This window comes from Entelurus aequoreus, linkage group LG09 (assembly GCF_033978785.1).
Source record: "Entelurus aequoreus isolate RoL-2023_Sb linkage group LG09, RoL_Eaeq_v1.1, whole genome shotgun sequence".
NCBI classification, from domain to species: Eukaryota; Metazoa; Chordata; class Actinopteri; order Syngnathiformes; family Syngnathidae; genus Entelurus; species Entelurus aequoreus.
The window spans coordinates 4,706,905-4,731,538 of record NC_084739.1 but is presented as its reverse complement, the minus strand read 5'-3'; the positions used below and the strand labels follow the sequence as shown (position 1 = coordinate 4,731,538).

General features: G+C 40.7%; 1 protein-coding gene across 1 annotated transcript in view; it reads left to right on the top strand.

Moving 5' to 3' along the window:
- The window catches only part of LOC133657831 (equilibrative nucleoside transporter 1-like), a 114,062-nt gene that overhangs the window by 16,923 nt on the left and 72,505 nt on the right, over positions 1-24,634 (top strand). Inside the window, exons 2-5 of the mRNA XM_062059613.1 lie at positions 9,506-9,594; positions 9,695-9,776; positions 17,614-17,789; positions 24,368-24,507. Of these exons, the coding sequence (XP_061915597.1) occupies positions 9,566-9,594; positions 9,695-9,776; positions 17,614-17,789; positions 24,368-24,507 (427 nt within the window). The 5' untranslated portion in view covers positions 9,506-9,565. The remainder of the gene's footprint in view (positions 1-9,505; positions 9,595-9,694; positions 9,777-17,613; positions 17,790-24,367; positions 24,508-24,634) is intronic.

The window sequence follows — 24,634 nt, the reverse complement described above, 5'->3', positions numbered from 1 at the left end:
GCATGTTGTTTAACAGGGTTGGATGCATGTTGTTTAGCAGGGTTGGATGCATGTTGTTTAACAGGGTTGGATGCATGTTGTTTAACAGGGTTGGATGCATGTTGTTTAACAGGGTTGGATGCATGTTGTTTAACAGGGTTGGATGCATGTTGTTTAACAGGGTTGGATGCATGTTGTTTAACAGGGTTGGATGCATGTTGTTTAGCAGGGTTGGATGCATGTTGTTTAACAGGGTTGGATGCATGTTGTTTAACAGGGTTGGATGCATGTTGTTTAACAGGGTTGGATGCATGTTGTTTAACAGGGTTGGATGCATGTTGTTTAACAGGGTTGGATGCATGTTGTTTAACAGGGTTGGATGCATGTTTTTTAACAGGGTTGGATGCATGTTGTTTAACAGGGTTGGATGCATGTTGTTTAACAGGGTTGGATGCATGTTGTTTAACAGGGTTGGATGCATGTTGTTTAGCAGGGTTGGATGCATGTTGTTTAACAGGGTTGGATGCATGTTGTTTAACAGGGTTGGATGCATGTTGTTTAACAGGGTTGGATGCATGTTGTTTAACAGGGTTGGATGCATGTTGTTTAGCAGGGTTGGATGCATGTTGTTTAACAGGGTTGGATGCATGTTGTTTAACAGGGTTGGATGCATGTTGTTTAACAGGGTTGGATGCATGTTGTTTAACAGGGTTAGATGCATGTTGTTTAACAGGGTTGGATGCATGTTGTTTAACAGGGTTGGATGCATGTTGTTTAACAGGGTTGGATGCATGTTTAACAGGGTTGGATGCATGTTGTTTAACAGGGTTGGATGCATGTTGTTTAACAGGGTTGGATGCATGTTGTTTAACAGTGCTCTGTCTCTGCTTCATAGAGACCACTCTCTGTCCTGGTCCAGAGTGTCACGTGTGACATGTCACATGTCATGTGTCACGTGTCACGTGACGTGTCACATGTCATGTGTGTCAGCAGCGACAAATCCAAATGTGAATGTATTTATTGTGAGTGCTATTGACAGTTAAACAATATCAACACACGTCTCTTCTCTTTGTTTGGTCACAACAAAGTCAATACTACATAAAAACTACCATCTCTACTACTCATTTCTTCCTTTCAATTTGGCCCTCAAAGTCCTCCTGACTCCAGCAAATGATTCCCAGTTTGTAAAATGACATTGCATTCACAAAGTATTCACAACGCTTCAGTTTTGTTATATTCTAAAATAGAATACATTCATTTTTGTCCTCAAAATTCTACACACAATACCACGTAATGACAATGTGAAAACACAAATATACTAAAATATAAACCTAATACATCCCAAGTACATAATTATTAACAGCCTTTGCTCAATACTTAGTTGATGCATCTTTGGCAGAAATGTTTTTGAGTATGATGCCACAAAGTTGGCACACCTATCTTTGGACACTTTCAACCATTCCTCTTTGCAGCACCTCTCAAGCTCCATCAGGTTGGATGAAGTGTTGTTGCACAGCCATTTTAAGATCTCTCCAGAGATGTTCAATCAGATTCAAGTCTTGGGTCTGGCTGGGCCACTCAAGGGCATTTACAGAGTGGTCCTGAAGCCACTTTCTAGATCTTGGCTGTGTGATTTGGGTCTTTGTCCTGCTCAAAGATGACCCGTCACCCCAGTCTTGAGTTCAAGAGCGCTCTGGAGCAGGTTTTGATCCAGGATGTCTCTATGAAGAAGGAGCTGAGACAGAAGGCTAAACTCTCGATTTACAGGTCAGTCTACGTTCCTACCCTCACCTATGGTCACAAGCTTTGGGTAATGACCGAAAGGACAAGATCACGGGTACAAGAGGCCCAAAAGAGTTTCCTCCGCCGGGTGGCGGGGCTCTCCCTTAGAGATAAGGTGAGAAGCTCTGTCATCCGGGAGGAACTCAAAGTAAAGCTGCTGCTCCTCCACATGGAGAGGAGCCAGATGAGGTGGTTCGGGCATCTGGTCAGGATGCCACACGAACGCCTCCCTAGGGAGGTTTTTAGGGCACATCTGACCGGCAGGAGGCCACGGGCAAGACCCAGGACACGTTGGGAAGACTGTCTGCCGGCTGGCCTGGGAATGCCTCGGGGTCCCCTGGGAGGAGCTGGACCAAGGGCTAGAGAGAGGGAAGTCTGGGCTTCTCTGCTTAGGCTGCTGCCCACGCGACCCCACCTCGGATAAGCGGAAGAAAATGGATAGAAATAACAAAATGTGTCAAGTGAAGCGCTGTGAAAACTTCTCGGAAGCCTTTCTGTCTTGCCTCTTGGTGAGGCCAGTCACATTTTTCTCCGTTCCCTCCTTCCCTGCTTGCTTTCTGTGTCCTTGTCTTTGTCTGAACTTTTTTGAAGCCTCTTTTCTTGCGCTGTCCTCAAATCTAAACATCAAAATGGATATGATCAGCTGAACTCTCGACGCAATTGACCGTCTTTTCGACAAGGAAAAGAGGTTCGGGGGAGCCTGACTGCCCTGATGGAACCGTTGCTGCGGGGTACGTGAGAGATTCCTGGGATAAGTGGAGACTCATGTGCCTCTCAGTCCTTTCCATCGAGGACGTGGAAGACATCTACCTATTTGGAACCGTGATCACGGGGCACCTGCTGATTGGGCTGGGCATTGCTCTGCTGTATCGTCAAATTCGGAAGACAATGGCAGCCACTCAAGGGGCCCAACGGCTGTTCAATGCAATGGAAGGATTGGGTCGGGCTGTTGGAACACAGACTGGAGCGATTTCTGGTTTGAATCGCAAAATGGATCTCATCTTGGAGAAGTTTGCTGAGAAAGAATAATTAAATTGAATTTGAGAGAGCCAGCACGCAGGCAAGTCATTGTTTGGACTGCTCGAAAAAAACCAACATCTTAATCTACGATTTGACTCCCTCGAATGGCCTTGATGCGATCGGGAACAGGCTGTTCTGAAGAACTCCCCCGAGGACTCCTCAAAGATGGACGCTTTTGACCTTCCTTTTTTTCAACAAGCACTTGGTGTCGAAGTTTTGAGATCGGCCCCAGTCCACAAAAACACTTCAACATCACACCCAAGCTGATTGGGCATACACGCACGCACCGCCCCTTCCCCAACCACTGCCTTCACCACCGCTTGTTTGCTCCAACTCCCCCTCCCTCTGTTGCGAGTCTGTTGTGACTAAATGTAACGTGTTTGTTTGCATTGCAAAGGAGGTTTTTTCCCTCTGACTCAGTCTGGACCCCCTCTTGTGGATCCAGCCTTTGACTGATATTTTTTTACTCTCCCCCTTTTCCCAATATCACCTTTTTCTCACCTTTTTTTAAGGAGCGCTGTAAAAAGAAGAGAACGTTTGGCGCTGTTGCTACTCTCTCGGCGTGGTCTTCCTGCAAAGATGACTGAGCACAACACAGAATGCTCAGGGAGGTGGAAAAGGATCCCAGCGTGACAGCTAAATACTTACAGAAATCTCTGGCACATGCTAACATTTTTGTTGGCCAGTCGGCAATAAGGAAAACATTACACACGAGTTCATGGGAGGACACAAAGGATAAAAAGCTGTCAAAAAACCTGTTTGGAGTTTGTTAAAGAGCATTCAGATGTTCCACTGCACTGCTGGCAAAATGTTCTGTGGACAGATGGAAGCCATGTTGAGTTGTTTGGAAGGAACAAACGTTATGTGTGGAGGAAAAAATACACATCAAAACCTCATCCCAACAGTAAAATATGGTGGAGGTGGCATCATGGTTAGGGGCTGCGTTGCTGTCTCTGTGCCTGGACAGATTGCTGTCATCCACGTAAAAATGAATCCCCAATTGCATCAAGACATTTTGCAGGAAAACTTAAGACCGCCTGTCTGTCAACCGAAGCTCAAGAGAGGACGGGTAATGCAATAGGACAAAATATACATCAACAACAGAATGACTAAACAGAAAAAAATATGCCTTGTGGAGTGGCCCAGTCAGAGTCCTGACCTCAACCTAATTGAAATGCTGTGGCATGACCTCAAGAGAGAAATTCATACCAGACATCCCAAACATATTGCTGAACTGAAACACGGTCCTCTACAACTACAGGAAACCTTTAGTTGAGGTTAGTGCTGCCAAAGGAGGGTCAACAAGCTATTAAATCCTAGGGTTCATACTATTTCCACCCTGTACTGGGAATGTTTCCATGTTGTGTGATAAAACAAATAAAAAAAAGGAAAACAATAAAAGTTATGTTAGCAACTAGCTTAGCTCTTTGCATGCCTGCTCTTGGCGTGTAACATGTTGAGTCTTGTCCTAATATTTGATAATGATATTAAGAAATGTACTCAACATACATGCAATATTAGCTAAATGGGATCGGCGTTTGTGATCGGCATTAATCGGCAATGGACGATCACATACTTATTCACGAAAATCGTCCGATACTGATCGGTAATCAATCGAGCGGCACATGTCTAGTTAATTGATCATTGGAAATAGGCGTGTACTACTTGGCTGGAACCAGCAGTCCCAACTGGTACGAAGGTTGAGGAAGGACCGTAGCTGGAAACAGGAGTTTGGGACATTCACGAAGAGTTGATTCTCTCATTCTAATAACAAAAACATGATTTGCTTGGTTTTGAATTAATCCAATAGATTATCAAGGACAAGATTGTAGCTGAGAGGCTCCAGCACCCCCTGCGACCCCGAAAGGGATAAGCGGTAGGAAATGGATGGATGGATGGAAGTTGTCAAATGGCCATCCTCAGCATGCTTGCTCATGCACAAGCACGCAAAATAGTGTTGAATTATTGATGCAAGTTTTGCTGTCAGAGATCAATTCTGAATGCATCATTTATACCACACTGAAGCCGCTTGTGTGGGTATTGCAATACATTTTCTCTAAGATTACACCTTTTTTTTCATGTCATTTATTGTGAGGAAGGACGGAAAATGGAAAGAGCACTGTAGTGTTTTCAAACATTTTTGTATTCTTGCCAACCACAGATTTTGACCATAATTCCGTTTGCTGATAACCACTGGCTTGAACGTGGTCTGATGGGTACCAAATCCAGTACTTTTTTGGCACCGACCACCAATGTTCCCTCTAATTTTTCATGTGTGTGAGAAAACGCACAAACACCCTGAGCATTCAGTGGAATACAGACGTGCACACTGTGGTCATACCAGCAGCACATTTGTCTCAAACCTGACAAAACAATTTAAATGTCTTATTATTATAATCAAGTGACTAGTCAATTTAAAGATATTATTTTCTAATATATGTGATTTGGCCCACTTAGATATTGTTTTTTTTTAATCAGCTATGCACTATAGTATTTTATGCCTGGGTGGGGGTCCTGCTTTGGAAAGATTGTGTACCCCTTTCAGAGATCACATTTAGTTCTCCTTAAAACATTCACATGTTGCATGAGATGAAGTGTTTGTTAACTTTCTGTCAGTAAAATAAATATTTTTATTAGCAATTATGTAGTCCTGTAACATCATTTCATGATTAATATCCAAAAAATAACATTCTTAACAAATGACAGTAGAATAAGCACACTGATTGAGGAGTCATAGTAAAACGACCTGAAATTTACACTTTACGTGTAGTGTTGGAGTTGTCCAACTTTTTGTGTGGCCATAAACGCACCAGTGGCTAATTGCCATAGTGTATGTGTTGGTGCAGGTGAGAGGGAGCAAGCGGCTGCTGTTTATATAACAGATGACAAAGAGTTGCTTTTGGCTTGGTTTGTACGGTAGACAACGACTAGTTTTGCTAGATAAAAGTATTTTACACATTGTTTTGGTGTGGTTATGGCCGACAAACAATTTAGCTAAATAAAGGGACAGATGGAATTCCTGTCCTCCTTTAAGTGTCTCCACAGACGTTACAATAATTTAAGTGTTGACAAACATTGTTTTATCTGTTGTGGCCGCCTTTCTTCACCTGTTACTCACAGTTGCATTGCAAAATCATACAAAACAAACAATTTGTTTATTTTGTTTAGAGTGGGATTTGGGACCGCAGATAGAGGATTTTCGAGATAAAGGGAAGGTGGGAAGTTTACCATTAGGTCAGGATGGGGGTTAGGTCTTTTGAGCAGAGGATGAATAACCACTTTTTTGAATGCTAGGGGAACAGTGCCAGAGGAAAGTGATAAGTTTATAATATTTAGCAGTGAAGGTCCTAATATTACAAACAGCTCCTTGATAAGTTTCCCAGGAAGTGAGTCAAGTAAACATGTTTGTTTTATCCCACTTACACGTCGCAGAAGTTCCTCTATTGTTATTTCTTCAATAAGAGAGAGAATATTTTGGAGGGCAGTATCCGTCGTATATACATTCGTATCTGTGTTAATAGAAGCCAGTTGAAGCTTTAATCTCCTTTCTAATGAGTTCAATTTTCTTATGAAAGAAATTCATAAAGTCATTTTTAATGACCTCATGAACTAATAACGTTTTGGGAGACAATGATCTGCTGTTTAAAAAGTCCATATTATAGGTGGTGGGCTGTTTTGAGCAACTTTTGTTAATGGTATCCGTAGTAGTAATATTAATAACGTTACGTTTATTTTGTGTAGTGCGCCTTAAATAATTTCGATCATATCTAGGAATTGATATGATGGGGATCGTCAGATTGTTTGCTTTGTGCTGCGATAGATTGAAGGCGTCATATTTTGCCACCTTAGTAGAATTCTTGTGTACCTCTGGCACAGAAAAAACATGATGGGAGTTGTGTGTTATTCTACCAGAAATGTTGTGTGCTGGAATTGTTCCAGCCTGGCGCAGGTTAGTTCCAGCTTAACTGACTCCTCACCCGGACTAACAGACACTGTGTGCATGAATAATGTGATTATGACCGGCCTTCAGATAACTTGCATGCCTAATAGTGGAGCAGCTGATAACAGAGAAGATGCTGCTGCTTCACAGGAGGGGAACAACAAGATGGAAACATGCATTCCAATGTCTAGCAGGAATAACATCATCAAAGATCACCAACAAAACAACAAAGAGGCTTTGCTGAGGCAGAGAGCCAAACTGAAAGAAACAAAGGTCATTTGCCAAAACACAACGCTGACATGGCCAAGAAGGAAGCAGGGGAACATTCACTATCAAATCAATCAAGTTAATTGGAGGACAGGAAGAAGCCGAAGTAATTGTTAAAGACATCAAAGAACTGGACTAATACTGAAGATGACATCATCTCCACTACAAGGAAATCAAAGACACAAGTCATAAAGACTGAAGCCAATGACTACAAAAATAACCTAGTTCTAAAATATTAATACATAACATTCATTATCACCAATCGATTATTACCTATTCACCTTGCCTTCTTTCAAACAGTAAGTGAACCTACTGGCCTACTGAAATGATTTTTTAAAATTTAAACAGGGATAGCAGATCCATTCTATGTGTCATACTTGATCATTTTGCGATATTGCCATATTTTTGCTGAAAGGATTTAGTAGAGAACATCCACGATAAAGTTTTGGTCGCTGATAAAAAAAGCCTTGCCTGTACCGGAAGTAGCGTGACGTCACAGGTTGAAAGGCTCCTCACATTTCCCCATTGTTTACACCAGCAGTGAGAGAGATTCGGACCAAGAAAGCGACGATTACCCCATTAATTTGAGCGAGGATGAAAGATTTGTGGATGAGGAACGTGAGAGTGAAGGACTAGAGTGCAGTGCAGGACGTATCTTTTTTCGCTCTGACCATAACTTAGGTACAAGGGTTCATTGGATTCTACACTCTCTCCTTTTTCTATTGTGGATCACGGATTTGTATTGTAAACCACCTGGGATACTATATCCTCTTGAAAATGAGAGTCGAGAACGCCAAATGGACATTCACAGTGACTTTTATCTCCACGACAATACATCGGTGAAGCACTTTAGCTACGGAGCTAACGTGATAGCATCGGGCTTAACTGCTGATATAAACAAAAGAAATAAACCCCTGACTGGAAGGATAGACAGCAGATCAACAATACTATTAAACCGTGGACATGTAACTACACGGTTAATGCTTTCCAGCCTGGCGAAGCTTAACAATGCTGTTGCTAATGACGCCATTGAAGCTAACTTAGCTACGGGACCTCACAGAGCTATGCTAAAAACATTAGCTATCCACCTACGCCAGCCCTCATCTGCTCATCAACACCCGTGCTCACCTGCGTTCCAGCGATCGACGGAGCGATGAAGGACTTCACCCGATCATTGATGCGGTCGGCGGCTAGCGGCGCCTAGCGGCGGCTAGCAGCGGCTAGCGGCGGCTAGCGCGTCTGCTATCCAAGTCAAAGTCCTCCTGGTTGTGTTGCTGCAGCCAGCCGCTAATACACCGATCCCACCTACAGCTTTCTTCTTTGCAGTCTTCATTGTTCATTAAACAAATTGCAAAAGATTCACCAACACAGATGTCCAGAATACTGTGGAATTTTGAGATGAAAACAGAGCTTTTTGTATTGGATACAATGTGTCTGAATACTTCAACTTCAACCATTGACGTCACGCGCAAAAACGTCATCATACGTAGGCGTTTTCAACCGGAAGTTTCGCTGGAAATATAAAATGTCACTTTATAAGTTAACCCGGTCGTATTGGCATGTGTTGCAATGTTAAGATTTCGTCTTTGATATATAAACTATCAGACTGCGTGGTCGCTAGTAGTGGCTTTCAGTAGGCCTTTAAATGTTAACGCGCTATGAAGTTAATGAACTGTTTGTAAAAGACAGGATCAAATATACTCTACTCCTTTTCAGATATGTTGAAATGTGCAAGTTTAACCACGTGATGTAAAACATGTGGAAAACAAATAAATGATGCCCTTTATTCTGCCCTAACAGAAATAACCTGTACAGATTATCCAGGGAAGGCGTGTTTTTGATATTGTGGCGTGATGAATGTAAACATGCTTGGTATGCACCATTGACCCAGTGTGAAGGCATAAGACCTTCTATCAGTATGGGTTATTGAAGGTACATGTTCCAGGAGATAAAACGCATGATTTACCGTGCTCATCATTGAAGTGCTTGGTGCCATGCTGGTGTTGGGAATGTTCTTCTGTGTTTGTAACGTGGACATCACGTGGTGGCATCCACGGAGAAAGGTTGATACGAGGTCCACAGGGGTCACCTTGACTGCAACCAGGTGATGCCCGCTTAATGGAGGGAGACGTTGAAGAGAGGGAGCAGTTGAGAGAAAATATGGACGCAGAAATAATGCTTTTTGATGGCATTTTTCTGCTGCAAGACATATAAGAGAGGAAGAAGAAGGGGGCAGGTCCACAAAAAGACTCCTCCCTAGCTTTCAATCAGAGGACGCATCACTGCGCCTTTGCACTTTGCTGTGAAGACAAAGCGTTTGATTGACTGCAGCGAGTAAGTTAGAGCCCTTTTTGACGTGAGTGCTTGTTTTCTGCTACTTTACCACCTGCAGTCTTTCTTTGAGATGAACTCATCTCTGCTGTAAAAAAAGTAGCCCTCACACATCTGTTTCATCTACATGTTTATTAACGTGCGACACAGCAATTGAAAGATATTTGTGTTATTTTTATTTTCCAGAGCTGGTGCCTCCCTGATTAAAAGCCCTGACTCTACTGCACACACCAAGCCCAGAGAAGCATGACTGCCTTCAACTCGCCCAGAGACAAGTAAGCTAAAAAGTCTCATCATGAAGATGTTTTTTGTTGGAAGGCTGCCAACGTATTCCAAAGTGTTTGTTGATTTCTGTCTCCATGTCAACTTTCCCAGATACAATGGCGTGTGGATCATTTTTTTTATCCTGGGCTTGGGAACCCTCTTGCCATGGAACTTCTTCATGACGGCCACCATGGTGAGTCCAACTTCCTTTCAGGACATATGCCAGCACTAATCCCCAGAGCCACACGGAGAGAAGCCATAGACCCCCCGCGGTGGTCTGGTGGCGACCTCCTTAAGAAAGGTTGGGACCTATTTCTTTGTTTGCAGTTCCTCCCAAATCCACCTGGTTCCACTTGCTGACCTGGGGTTTCATCCCGCAGTGGCATGTCCGCCCTAATCCTGCTGAGTTAGGAGGGTTCACTTGTGGAATGTCACCTCTGTGATCACTTCATGGAGTTATCGCAGCCTCAGACTTTGCAACATTTTGCTAACAGAGTTGATTTGTTTCAGACATGCGTCATTTTACGTACTTAAGGAACATCACATTTGCACAATTCAACATGTCTGAAAAGGAGTAGGAAGAAGTGAAGCTTATTTAATGATCCTATCAATCATCAATCATTGACAAGTTGACAATATTGACATTTTAATCACCTCCTGTGTCAAAAGTAGAGCTAGGAATCATCCGGCACCTCACGATTGGATTGTGATTCAGGGGCTACATTTCAATGTGAAATAGATTATTGATGCATTATTATATTGTCATTATGAATGTATTAGAATATTTAACAGTATGAACATTACACATCACGGCTATCATTGTTATCGCGGTTTGTGCTGAGAAAGTACTTCTACACACACTGCAAGTTATTTTTGAAATATCTCAGACATTTTTGCATGTTTTGTCTTTCTTAATGGCTAAGCTTTTATTGTTGGTTTGTACTGTAGCACTTTAAGATTTATTTCAAGTAAAAGTGCGTAGCAAAATCTTTTTATTATTTCTGCTGGGCGTTGTGGCGTCCTACTCTGTTCAGCGGTTCCTGAATACACCATAGAAACATCTCCATCTTGTATAAAACAGTTTGTAGGTTCAATGTGCACATTTGAATGTCTTAGCAATGTGTTTATAGAAGTTTAGATTGGGCTATGCTGTTTCATAATGCAGAACGATGTTAATGTCTCTTATTTTCATGTTTGCATTTAAACTCATGAGCTGGCGCCAGTCAGTCGGTCGGTCGGTGAGTTTATCAAAGTGTATTTTTACAAGTCCTGACTTTTCAATCATTTTCATTCAAAACAGGAATAGTTAGCGTGTCCATTGTGTTACAAATCAACAATCGTACACACACTAGTGTGTCCATGCGGGTGTTGTTACATATCAACAATCGTACACACACTAGCGTGTCCATGCATGTGTTGTGTTACAAATCAACAATCATACACACACTAGTGTGTCCATGCGTGTGTTCTGTTACAAATCAACAATCGTACACACACTAGTGTGTCCATGCGGGTGTTACAAATCAACAATCGTACACACACTAGTGTGTCCATGCGTGTGTTCTGTTACAAATCAACAATCGTACACACACTAGTGTGTCCATGCGTGTGTTGTGTTACAAATCAACAATCGTACACACACTAGTGTGTCCATGCTTGTGTTCTTTTACAAATCAACAATCGTACACACACTAGTGGGTCCATGCGTGTGTTGTGTTACAAATCAACAATCATACACACATTAGTGTGGCCATGCGTGTGTTGTGTTACAAAACAACAATCGTACACACATTAGTGTGTCCATGCGTGTGTTGTTCCAAATCAACAATCATTCACACACTAGTGTGTCCATGCGTGTGTTGTGTTACAAATCAACAATCGTACACACACTAGTGTGTCCATGCGTGTGTTGTTACAAATCAACAATCGTACACACATTAGTTTGTCCATGCGTGTGTTGTGTTACAAATCAACAATCGTACACACACTAGTGTGTCCATGCGTGTGTTCTGTTACAAATCAACAATCAAACACACACTAGTGCAGGGGTCACCAACGCGGTGCCCGCGGGCACCAGGTCGCCCGTAAGGACCGGATGAGTCGCCCGCGGGCCTGTTCTAAAAAAAAATAAAAAAATAAAAACAATTTATTTTTTTATTTTTTTTAAATTAAATCTACATAGAAAAAACACAAGATACACTTTCAATCAGTGCATCAACCCAAACAACCTCCCCCATGCACACTCATCCACACCCACTCACACAAAAGGGGTTATTTCTTTCTGCTACCAATATTCTGGTTCCCACAACATAGACAACACATCTGCAAGGGACACAGTCCCTGAACACAACATAGACAACATATCTGCAAGGGACACAGTCCCTGAACACAACATAGACAACATCTCTGCAAGGGACACAGTCCCTGAACACAACATAGACAACATATCTGCAAGGGACACAGTCCCTGAACACAACATAGACAACATCTCTGCAAGGGACACAGTCCCTGAACACAACATAGACAACACATCTGCAAGGGACACAGTCCCTGAACACAACATAGACAACATCTCTGCAAGGGACACAGTCCCTGAAGCACACATGATTGTATAGGCTGCTGGTCCACTAACATTTTAATTAATTACTATTTTTTTATGTAATTATTTTTATATTGTTTTACTTTCTTTTTTATCCAAGAAAATGTTTTTTATTTATTTATCTTATTTTATTTTATTTTTAAAAAAAGGGCCTTATCTTCAACAGACCAGGTTGTCAATGAAATTAGATTTGTTTAAAGGGTTTTTTAAACCAGGCCCAGTCCAGATAATGTCCAAGTCGGACTCAGCAACACACACCTTCATTCATGTACACAGAAACAAATAAGGGAACACAACAGATTGCATATAATTTATAAACAAAATTACATTTTCAAAATAAGCATTTATGTACAGTCCAGATTATGTCCAGGTCACTCAAATTAGGGAACACAACAACAGATATCATATAATCTATAAACATAATTATACTTTCAAAATAAACCTTTGAGGACTTCTCATCTTTTTTTTTAATGTTTTTTGGCATCATTATCGTTTTCAACCATGAAACTTTCTAAAGTTAGAAAATACTGAATAAATGTTTTAAAGAAAGTAATACTAAGTGAATATCTGTTTTTGGCCTTAAAAATAAACATTTTACCGAGTACTATAATTAAATTGACTAAATCATGATTGTCAATGAACTCTCCTAAAATAACAGAAACCACATTAAGCTTCATAAACAAACCAATCCTTAAACACATTTTTTCAACTTCCACCCAAAACAAAGACACAATATGACAATACCAAAACAAATGCAGGGTGGATTCAGGCTCCTGACAACAAAATGGGCAATCATCTGACTCTGTCATATTCCATAATTTTAACATTTTCCCTGTAGGTAAGAAGTTATAAATAATTTTAATTTGAAAATAACGATTTTGCACATCGATAGTGGTTTTATAGATTAGTTTGAATATGGCATCCCATGGCAACGGGCAGTCAAAAAAGTCCTCCCATTTTCCATTTGTGTTGTATGAGGCAGCCTTCAAAGATTTCTTTATTAAATAAAAATTATATATTTTTCTATTTATTTTAGTTCCTTTTTGCCAACTAGAATTTCTTATTAGAGGTTTACAAACTAATAATTTAGTAGTTCCATAATTAATTATTTGTTTCCATCTTTTCCCAATGACTCCAGTTAGTTGATAAAATGAAAAGCTTGAGCAAGCATCACCATACATAGCTCTAAATTCATCATACTTCATCATTTTACCATTCTCATTGATAATATCATTGACAAAAATGATTCCTCTTTCAAACATATTTTTCCAAAAGAAAGGCTTTCCATCTATTACAATATTAGAGTTCATCCATATTATCTGCTGCAAAATATCGTCTCTTTTTTCTGGCACATAAAATTGAAAACACCACTATGAGTGGATTGTTTCCTTTATGAACCCCGCCATGTTTCCCAGCAGACTCTCTGGGAGGGGATCACTTGTAAAAAAGGATACCATTTCTTTTGATACAGTACATGTTTTTTGTCCAACAGGACATTTGTGTACCACTCAATGTTTAAATACATATTTGGAACAATTGATGCTTTTAAAGACAGACACATAGTTTCAAGGTTGAGAAGTTTCAGGCCCCCATATTCATACTCTTTGTACAAAACCTTTCTTTTAATCTTTTCTGGTTTGCCGTTCCAGACAAAATCGAAGACCCTCCGCTCATAAATCTTAAAAAAGTTTTGTGATGGAGCTGGTAATGACTAAAACAAATAAATCAATTGAGGAATAATTAACGAGTTGGCAATAGACATTTTACCATACAAGGTTAGGGATTTCCCTTTCCATAATTGCATAATTTTGTCCAGCTTTCTTAGTCGATTATCATAATTTACTGAGCCTAGATCTTCCAGATTTTCTGGGACAACAACACCAAGTATGTTAACTGGTCCATCCGTCCACAAAACAGGCACTTTGCATTCCATTCGAAAGGACGTTCCCTTTAGATTTCCGATCCTTAACATTTTACATTTATCATAATTAAACTTAAGGCCAGATTGCTGTGAAAATATGTCCAAAAGATTAAGAAGGTTCCGCAAACAATGAGGAAAAATCTTATCTTTGTGAATCAGCCTTTTCTGACATGAACTTCATCAAGAACAAACACAGAACACGCCTCACTGATGCACATCTGCAAGCCTCACTCAGAGTTGCAGTGTCAAGTTACACACCAGAGTACAACACACTAGTTAACAGCATGCAATGCCAGGCTTCCCACTAACTGACAAAGAAACAGATAACAGATTTGGTGTCCAGTTCAAAGTGTGACATGATTTAAAAATTTGAGTTTACTTTTGTATTTTACATGAGTTATTATTTGTACAAACATGGTGCAAAGTAATTCATGATTTGTTCACAAATGTTAGTGGCTAGCTAGTTAAAATGGGATATTGTGATTTCACAAGACTGTCTTAGAAGTGATCATTTGAAAATGTTCAATTTGAAAAATGTGCACTTAGAGAAAATATAAAAATAAAGTGTTGCATATTGATATTTATGTTTCTATATATATTTATTGTGAGAAATCATTAAGATGATCAGTGTTTCCACAAAGAAAAATATCATTAATTATTAATAATAACAGAGTTAAAGGTAAATTGAGCAAATTGGCTACTTCTGGCAATTTATTTAAGTGTGTATCTAACTGGTAGCCCTTCGCATTAATCACTACCCAAGAAGTAGCCCTTGCTTTCAAAAAGGTTGGTGACCCCTGCTCTAGTGTGTCCATGCGTGTGTTCTGTTACAAATCAACAATCGTACACACATTAGTGTGTCCATGCGTGTGTTGTGTTACAAACCAACAATCGTACACACATTAGTGTGTCCATGCGTGTGTTGTGTTACAAACCAACAATCGTACACACATTAGTGTGTCCATGCGTGTGTTGTGTTACAAACCAACAATCGTACACACATTAGTGTGTCCATGCGTGTGTTGTGTTACAAACCAACAATCGTACACACATTAGTGTGTCCATGCGTGTGTTGTGTTACAAATCAACAACCATACACACACTAGTGTGTCCATGGGTTAGGGTACGTACACTGCATCTCACGAAAAGTAAATATAAAGACAAGATGGACAATTCCAAGGCAAGAAAAACATCAAAAAGCAGTGGTGAGAAGGAAAAATCCCTCCTCGAAAAATTGGAAGAAGCATCAATGAACGATTACAAGGATGATTCTAATGACAAGAACAGTGAAATATTGTCTGATAGTTTCGCTGACAGGAGTCATGAACCCATCCTCACAAGTTACTATGACTCAATCAGCCTTACAGATGTCTCTGACGACAGGAGGGACTCTCTTTCTATAGTCACACATCAGGATAAGTTCAGAGAGAAAGAAAAAATCGACATTCCTCCTCTTCTTCTTCCAAAAAAAGCCATGACAAAGATAAAGAAAAGGTCAAGAAGGACAAAGGAGACAAAGGAGACAAACGTGACAAAACGGAGGAAATCAGAGACCTGTACGGTCTGAGGGGAAGCTTACCTTTTGACGAAGAGCCAGTGCCCTTAGAGGCTGATCCTTGCACATTCCCATACGGCGGCAAAGGAGATGGCAAAGACGTGCACAGAACAGTCGAAAAGGAGAAAAATAAGAAAATCAAGGACTCCACCAAGGACAAGATATGGCAAAACCCTCAACTTGAAAAGCAACATCTACAAATTGGATCCGCTGGTTGATAATGGTATCCTGAGAGTGGGGGGTAGAATAAACAGAAGTGCAATGCACGGCCGTGCACCAGAAGAACCCAATTATTCTCCCTAAAGGTTCCCACATATCTAACCTCATCCTGGAACATATCCATCATCAAGTCAGACACTCAGGAAGAAGCCATATGCTTTCAGGCTAAGTCAAAAGTTTTGGCTCCCTCATGCTAACTCCTTATCCAGGAAAATCATTAGAAAATGTATTTTGCAGACGGATGCAAGCAAGACTATGGAACAAGGAAACACATAACAAGACCATGGAACAAGGAAACACATAACAAGACCATGGAACAAGGAAACAAATAACAAAACCATGGACCAAGGAACAAGGAAACACATAACAAAACCATGGACCAAGGAACAAGGAAACACATAACAAAACCATGGACCAAGGAACAAGGAAACACATAACAAGACCATGGACCATGGAACAAGGAAACACATAACAAGACCATGGACCATGGACCATGGAACAAGGAAACACATAACAAAACCATGGACCACGGAACAAGGAAACACATAACAAGACCATGGACCATGGAACAAGGAAACACATAACAAGACCATAGACCATGGAACAAGGAAACACATAACAAAACCGTGGACCAAGGAACAAGGAAACCCATAACAAGACCATGAACCATGGAACAAGGAAACACATAACCAGCGCCACTAACGGGGCCCAAAGAGAGCGCTCAAGCCCAGAGGTGTCACGATGTACGTGAAAGCAAAACCAGGGCTGGACCAAGCAGTCCACTCAAGTCAGACAGCAAAGAAGACCAGCCCATGATTGTGATAGTGATGAGGCAGGGGCAAATAGTGCTGGACTTAAAGAAACTCATGGATTATGGGCCAAATTGTAAAGACATTTCCAGATGCCAAAGGCTTCGTGAGAAGTGTTTTGGTTAAAACCAAGACCAACACGGTTCAACGACCAATAGATAAGCTCTGCCTGCTGATGGACTGAGGGGGGATTCGGTTCTCCAGCCTCGATGACTCGATGACCGCTTCAGATAGTCTGATAAGACTATGGACTTTGATGAGACTTGAATAGTAACTCAATTCATTTTTATTTTGAAGAACATAATTGTTTGGATTGTATTGTTCTATTACAGCTCCTTTTGAATAATATTATTTATGTATTGTTTTGCGGAGAATATTTTTTGTTTGTGAAAATAAATTATGATCATTTGGAATCTCGACATATCTCCGCGAGTGCTTATTAAGGAATTTAGTGAGTCATAGACCTCCTCCTAAGGACTACTCTGCAATCTTTATTTTTATTTTTGCGAACATTTTTTAACGCAAAAGTAGCCGTAACAAGTAGTGTTGAGGTTGTTTCAGTGAAGGTCATTGCCAAGTACTAGATGTAGGAGTAGTGTTGAGGTTGTTTCAGTGAAGGTCATTGCCAAGTACTAGATGTAGGAGTAGTGTTGAGGTTGTTTCAGTGAAGGTCATTGCCAAGTACTAGATGTAGAAGTAGTGTTGAGGTTGTTTCAGTGAAGGTCATTGCCAAGTACTAGATGTAGAAGTAGTGTTGAGGTTGTTTCAGTGAAGGTCATTGCCAAGTACTAGATGTAGGAGTAGTGTTGAGGTTGTTTCAGTGAAGGTCATTGCCAAGTACTAGATGTAGAAGTAGTTTAACAGAATCTTGTAATACAACAACTGATTATACCAAGTGTGCTTCAATGATTGATCGTTCCTCCTCAGTACTTCACCAGTCGGCTGAAGGACTCCCCCACAGAGTTCAACCAGACGGCCAACCAGACCAACGTTGGCCTGGACACGCGTAACGTCCTGGAGTCCAAATTCAACAACGTGATGACGCTGTGCGCCATGGTGCCTCTGCTCATCTTCACCTGCCTCAACTCCTTCATCCACCAGAGGTATGCACGCCTACTTCTGCTTCATACAGATGACACTAATGATACTTTTTACAAGAAGTAAATGTGTCATGGGTTTGTTTTTTTTATCAAAGTAACATGGAAGAGGATTGATCTTTTTTACAATGAAACACACAAATGAACAATGCAGTTGAACACATCCTACAACTTTAAAAAGCATAAATACATTTCCACGTTCTTTCTGTATTAGTGTGATGACTTCTGGTCTATCATCATCATCATCCTACATTTGAACTTCTTTTCCCTCGCCTCTTGTAGCCTTGATATGAAATATCTATTCCTTTGCAATGTTTAACATATTTTCAAAATATAAGAAGACTATACGTGCCACACTTTTGACTGAGATTTACTCAACAACACCCCTGCTGCTGGCAGCCAGTAGTGCGCTCCCGTTGTCTCAGCCATCCGTTTTCTACCGCTTGTCCCTTTCGGGGTCTCAGCTGCTTCCAAATGCCATGAATGGGAAATAAACGATTACTTTGGTTATCAATTCTGAGAGGCATGGTTTATGATCTCCAATAAACGTTCACCAGCTCTGAAGCCATGATGTCATCAGCAGCACAAGCTAGCTAGCTCTTTCTGATCACGGCGCTGATATGAATGAATTTGAATTAATGTATTTATTCCGGCAGACAGACATTTATAGCAACACTTCATCACTCTTTGACAGACATGCAACGGCACCCACCGAAAAGGGATACAGGAAGAAAGCAAGAATGCTTATCCATGTCCCGCCCCTAATTTACAATCAACTTATATGTTGGTTATATACTGTATTTTTCGGAGTATAAGTCGCTCCGGAGTATAAATCGCACCAACCGAAAATTCATAATAAAGAAGGAAAAAAACATATATAAGTCGTACTGAAGTATAAGTCGCATTTTTTGGGGGAAATGTATTTGATAAAAGCCAACACCAAGAATAGACATTTGAAAGGCAATATAAAATAAATAAAGAATAGTGAACAACAGGCTGAAATTTAATGGATGCATGACAACTTCAGAACAAGAATAACATATGCTGGAAAACACTTTGTCAACAGCATTGAGCGACCATGAGATTAGCTCCATCTTGCCTGGGTATCCTGAAGCCTTGTCTGGTGTAGTATGTCCCTTATTCCACAGTGAGTTCTTTTGCACCTGTGTGCCACAGTTGAGATAGTCCAAACAACTAGTCATGTTTTTGATAGTTTCCCAACAACACATTTTTTACCGCAAGGTTGAACACTCTTAGGCTAGAAGACAGTTTAATTTCACCGCTCACATTGTCCCACATTTTCACCACCTAACCCTTGAATGTGGAATTTACCATGTTATGTTTGAATTTCAGGACACCCCTGAGTTTATGTGGACCATCTCTGAGTAAAAACAGACTCTGTATATTTGCAGGTAGAGCCCTTTGTGAGGCCATAAACATAACTTGAAGGCTACTGTATTGGATTATATCATGTAGTTCAAGAAAATTACTCATTATGAACAGATCATTGGTATGAGCTCTATATGGGGCATAATGTATAATTCATCAGCACGTAAAATGTGCCACCAGAGGTGTAAACACCCTGGATAAAGTCTACTCTAACATAAAGCAGGGCTATAGGGCTATACAATTACCACACCTTGCCTTCTCAGATCACATGTCCCTGCTCATGACACCAGTATACACCCCCCTCAGGAAAAAAGCTCCCCCCACAACAAGGACCGTTCAAACGTGGCCAGATGGAGCTACGGAGCAGTTACAAGACTGCTTTGAAAGCACCGACTGGGACATCTTTGCACACCAGGACCTGGAACTGTACTCCTCATCTGTTTTAGGCTACATCAAACACTGTGTAGACACAGTCACAGTGGACAGGTGTATCCGGGTGTACCCTAACCAGAAACCCTGGATGACCAGAGAGGTCAAAATCCTGTTGAAGGAGAGAAATAGTGCTTTTGGAAATGGAGACGAGGCACTCTACAAGGCGTCAAGAATCCGTTTGGACAAAGGCATTAGGAGGGCTAAAGCGTCATACAAGCAGAAGATTGAGGGTCACTTCAGCAGTAACAACACAAGGCAGATGTGGCAAGGGATACAACACATCACCAACTACAAAACCAGCAACCGCGCCGCAGCCAGCAGGGACGCTTCATTGGCTGAGGAGTTAAACCACTTCTTCGCTCGTTTTGAGGTGGAGACACCGGAGGCATCACCACAGCCACCAGTGCACGGCAGCGACATCCTCACGGTGCAGGAGGTCAGGCGCACACTGCGAGCTGTAAACCCAAGGAAAGCGGCGGGACCAGATGGCGTGACAGGAAGGGTTCTGAAGGACTATGCGGACCAACTGGCAAATGTCTTTACTAAAATATTCAACCAGTCCCTATCACAGGGCTTGATTCCACCTTGCCTAAAGTCCTCCACAATAATCCCCCTGCCAAAGAAGGGAAACGCCAGCAGCCCAAATAACTACCGGCCAGTAGCTCTCACACCAACCATCATGAAGTGCTTTGAGAAACTGGTCTGAAGCCATATCACCGATTTCATACCACCTACACTCGACCCTCACCAGTTTGCATATAGAGCAAACCGATCTACAGAGGATGCTATAGCAACAGTACTCCATTCCACACTTACACATCTGGAAAAGCCAAGGAGCTATGTCAGGCTTTTCTTCATTGACTTCAGTAGTGCCTTTAACACCATTCTGTCGAGCAGACTGATTCCCAAGCTGCTGGAGTTAGGACTGTCTCAACAGATCTGTTACTGGATTAAGAAACCGCCCTCAGAGAGTGAAGGTCGGACACCATCTTTCCTCAACCCTCAGCGTCAGCACCGGTGCCCCACAGGGCTGTGTTTTGAGCCCCTTGCTTTTCAGTCTTTACACCCATGACTGTATTCCCATCCATCCTAGCAATTCCATCATCAAATTTGCGGATGATACTACAGTGGTGGGGCTCATCACAGAAGGGGACGAGACTGCCCATAGAGAAGAGGTGAAGGCACTCAGACCACTATGCAAAAAACAACCTCATTCTCAATCCCACAAAGACCAAGGAGCTGATTGTTGATTTCAGGAAAAAAAATCACTGAGCTCATCCAGCCAATCTACATCATGGGAGAGGAGGTGGAAAGGGTCTCAGAGTGCAAGTTCCTGGGCGTGAACATCTCAAGCAACATGACCTGGAAAAGCAACACCACTGCACTCCAGAAAAAAGGTCAGCAAAGACTGTATTTTCTGAGAAGGCTGAGGAAAATAGATCTGGCTGATAACCTGCTCCTGTCCTTCTATCGCTGCTCCATTGAGTCAATATGGCATCTCCGTGTGGTTTTCTAGCTGCACGGTGGCAGAGAGAAAGAGATTACAGGGGGTCATAAACGCGGCCCAGAAGATCACTGCATGTCCTCTTACATCTCTAGAGGACCTGCATAAGAGACACTGCAACAGGAGAGCAAACAGCATCCTCAAGGACTCATCCCACCCAGGTCACCACTGGCTTGAACTCTTGCCCTCAGGGAGGCGCTATAAGACCATCAAAGCACGGACAAATAGACTGAAAAACGGTTTCTATCCTAGAGCTGTTATTGCCCTAAACTCTGCACTTACCTGAACACTCACCACTTTATTACTTGTTTACCTCTGATAAAGATCTACTGTGCAATATGTGGTTTTTTTTTAACATTTTATTATGTTTTTAAATTTTCAATTGTTTTATTATTGTTGTTGTCTTAACACTATTTCATATAGGTTTGTTTTAAAAGCACTGAGCTGGATTGCTGTCCAATTTCGTTGTTTCCATACAATGACAATAAAGGTATTCTGATTCTGATTCTGAATTGCCTTTTTCTGGAGCTTAAATAGCAGTTCAATAGTGTCGCGGTAGGTGTGCCTCCAAACTTCAGCGCAATACTGTAAATGTGGCAATAAAAGAGCTAAGTAAATCGTTCTTGGTGAATTTTGATTTAGTCATTTCTGCATTTTCCACAAAATGGAGACACCCTTTGCCAATTTAGACTGTACTGCTTTCACACGTGGTTTCCAAGTCAGTAGAGCGTCTATCTTAACCCCCAAGACCTTGTGTTAATTTACTCTATTTATAGACGTCCCGCTAACTTCGATGTGTATCTTTTTTCCAGTCCCCTTCTCCCGAAGAGGATATAGTTTGTTTTTGAGAGATTTAGTGATCATTTATTTATTAAAAACCACAAATGATTTTTGGACAATTCACTGTTCACTGTGTTTACTAATTGAATTAAATATTTTCCAGAACAGAGGATGTTGGTGTCGTCCGCGAACAACACTAATTTTAGTACGTCAGATACTTTGACTACATCATGGATATATAATGTGAAAAGTTTTGGTCCCAAGACTGACCCCTGAGGGACCCCACAAATGATAACTCTGTCTGTTGATATGTTATTTCCCATCTGTACAAATTGTGTTCTCTTCGAGAGATAACTTTCATTTTAAAGAGGTCTCTCTAACTAAATATGTCTGCAGTTAGTTCATTAGAATACTGTGGTTTAATGTGTCAAAGGCTTTTTTTAGGTCAATAAAAATGCCAATAGCATAGAGTTTGTTGTCGACTAGTGCATCAAAGTCATTCCTGTGGAATGTTTTTTCCTAAAACCGTATTGGCTATCACACAACAGTCTGTTTATCAATGAATTTTTGTAATCTGGTCTGGAAAAGCCTCTGTAAGATTTTAGAGCATTGGGGTAGTAATGAAATTGGGCGGTAATTTGAAAACAAATGTTTATAACCGCTTTTATACAGAGGAAGCACTTTCGCCTTCTTCATTTTATCAGGAAAAACACCATTTGAAAAAGATAAATGACAGACACATGTCAGTGCTGGCCCTAGAGCCATGGAGATGTTTTTAACAGTCTCATTGATAAATATATAAGTATGTATTAGTGTTTATAACAACAATATGACTAATAATTGTTATTATTCAAGTCACCAAGTGTAAATGGACAGTGCTGTTATAAGTAGTTATTAGTGTTTATAACAACAATATGACTAATACTTATTATTCAAGTCACCAAGTGTAAATGGACAGTGCTGTTATAAGTAGTTATTAGTGTTTATAACAACAATATGACTAATACTTGTTATTCAAGTCACCAAGTGTAAATGGACAGTGCTGTTATAAGTAGTTAATAGTGTTTATAACAACAATATGACTAATACTTGTTATTCAAGTCACCAAGTGTAAATGGACAGTGCTGCTATAAGTAGTTATTAGTGTTTATAACAACAATATGACTAATACTTGTTATTCAAGTCACCAAGTGTAAATGGACAGTGCTGCTATAAGTAGTTATTAGTGTTTATAACAACAATATGACTAATACTTGTTTTTCAAGTCACCAAGTGTAAATGGACAGTGCTGTTATAAGTAGTTATTAGTGTTTATAACAACAATATGACTAATGTTATTCAAGTCACCAAGTGTAAATGGACTGTGCTGCTATAAGTAGTTATTAGTGTTTATAACAACAATATGACTAATACTTGTTGTTATTCAAGTCACCAAGTGTAAATGGACAGTGCTGCTATAAGTAGTTATTAGTGTTTATAACAACAATATGACTAATACTTGTTATTATTCAAGTCACCAAGTGTAAATGGACAGTGCTGCTATAAGTAGTTATTAGTGTTTATAACAACAATATGACTAATACTTATTATTATTCAAGTCACCAAGTGTAAATGGACAGTGCTGCTATAAGTAGTTATTAGTGTTTATAACAACAATATGACAAATACTTATTATTATTCAAGTCACCAAGTGTAGATGGACTGTGCTGCTATAAGTAGTTATTAGTGTGTATAACAACAATATGACTAATACTTGTTATTATTCAAGTCACCAAGTGTAAATAGTGTTGTTGTCGCTCTTTGGATGTTTTTAAAGGGTTTTGTGGAGCAGCTGCTATTGACTCCAATGTCAGCGGACTTTTATTGAAGTTTATTTCTAAATTAGAATCATTCAAATACATTTGCCTTCTTGTCTCCTGACTTAGGATGATTGTGAAGGAAAGGCAACATTCCAAATTGTGAAGGAGTCAGTGAGCACAGACCTGTGTAGATGTTTGTGTGACTATGTGGACTTCTCTACAGTGTGTAGATGTTTGTGTGACTATGTGGACTTCTCTACAGTGTGTAGATGTTTGTGTGACTATGTGGACTTCTCTACAGTGTGTAGATGTTTGTGTGACTATGTGGACTTCTCTACAGTGTGTAGATGTTTGTGTGACTATGTGGACTTATCTACAGTGTGTAGATGTTTGTGTGACTATGTGGACTTCTCTACAGTGTGTAGATGTTTGTGTGACTATGTGGACTTCTCTACAGTGTGTAGATGTTTGTGTGACAATGTGGACTTCTCTACAGTGTGTAGATGTTTGTGTGACTATGTGGACTTCTCTACAGTGTGTAGATGTTTGTGTGACTATGTGGACTTCTCTACAGTGTGTAGATGTTTGTGTGACTATGTGGACTTCTCTACAGTGTGTAGATGTTTGTGTGTTTCTCTAGCCTAACACCCCCTGGGAATGTTCTTGATGTTCCCCCTCAGGATCCCTCAGAAGCTGCGCATCTCTGGCAGCCTGACGGTCATCCTGGTGGTCTTCCTGCTGACGGCCCTGCTGGTGAAGGTGGATGTGACCCCGCTGGCCTTCTTCACGCTCACCATGATCAAGATCATCTTCATCAACTGTGAGTCCAGCCTGCTGTGGACTTGGACTCAATGTCATCTCATGTGTTTATTAGAAGCAGCAGCATTGGTGTCATCTCATGTGTTTATTAGAAGCAGCAGCATTGGTGTCATCTCATGTGTTTATTA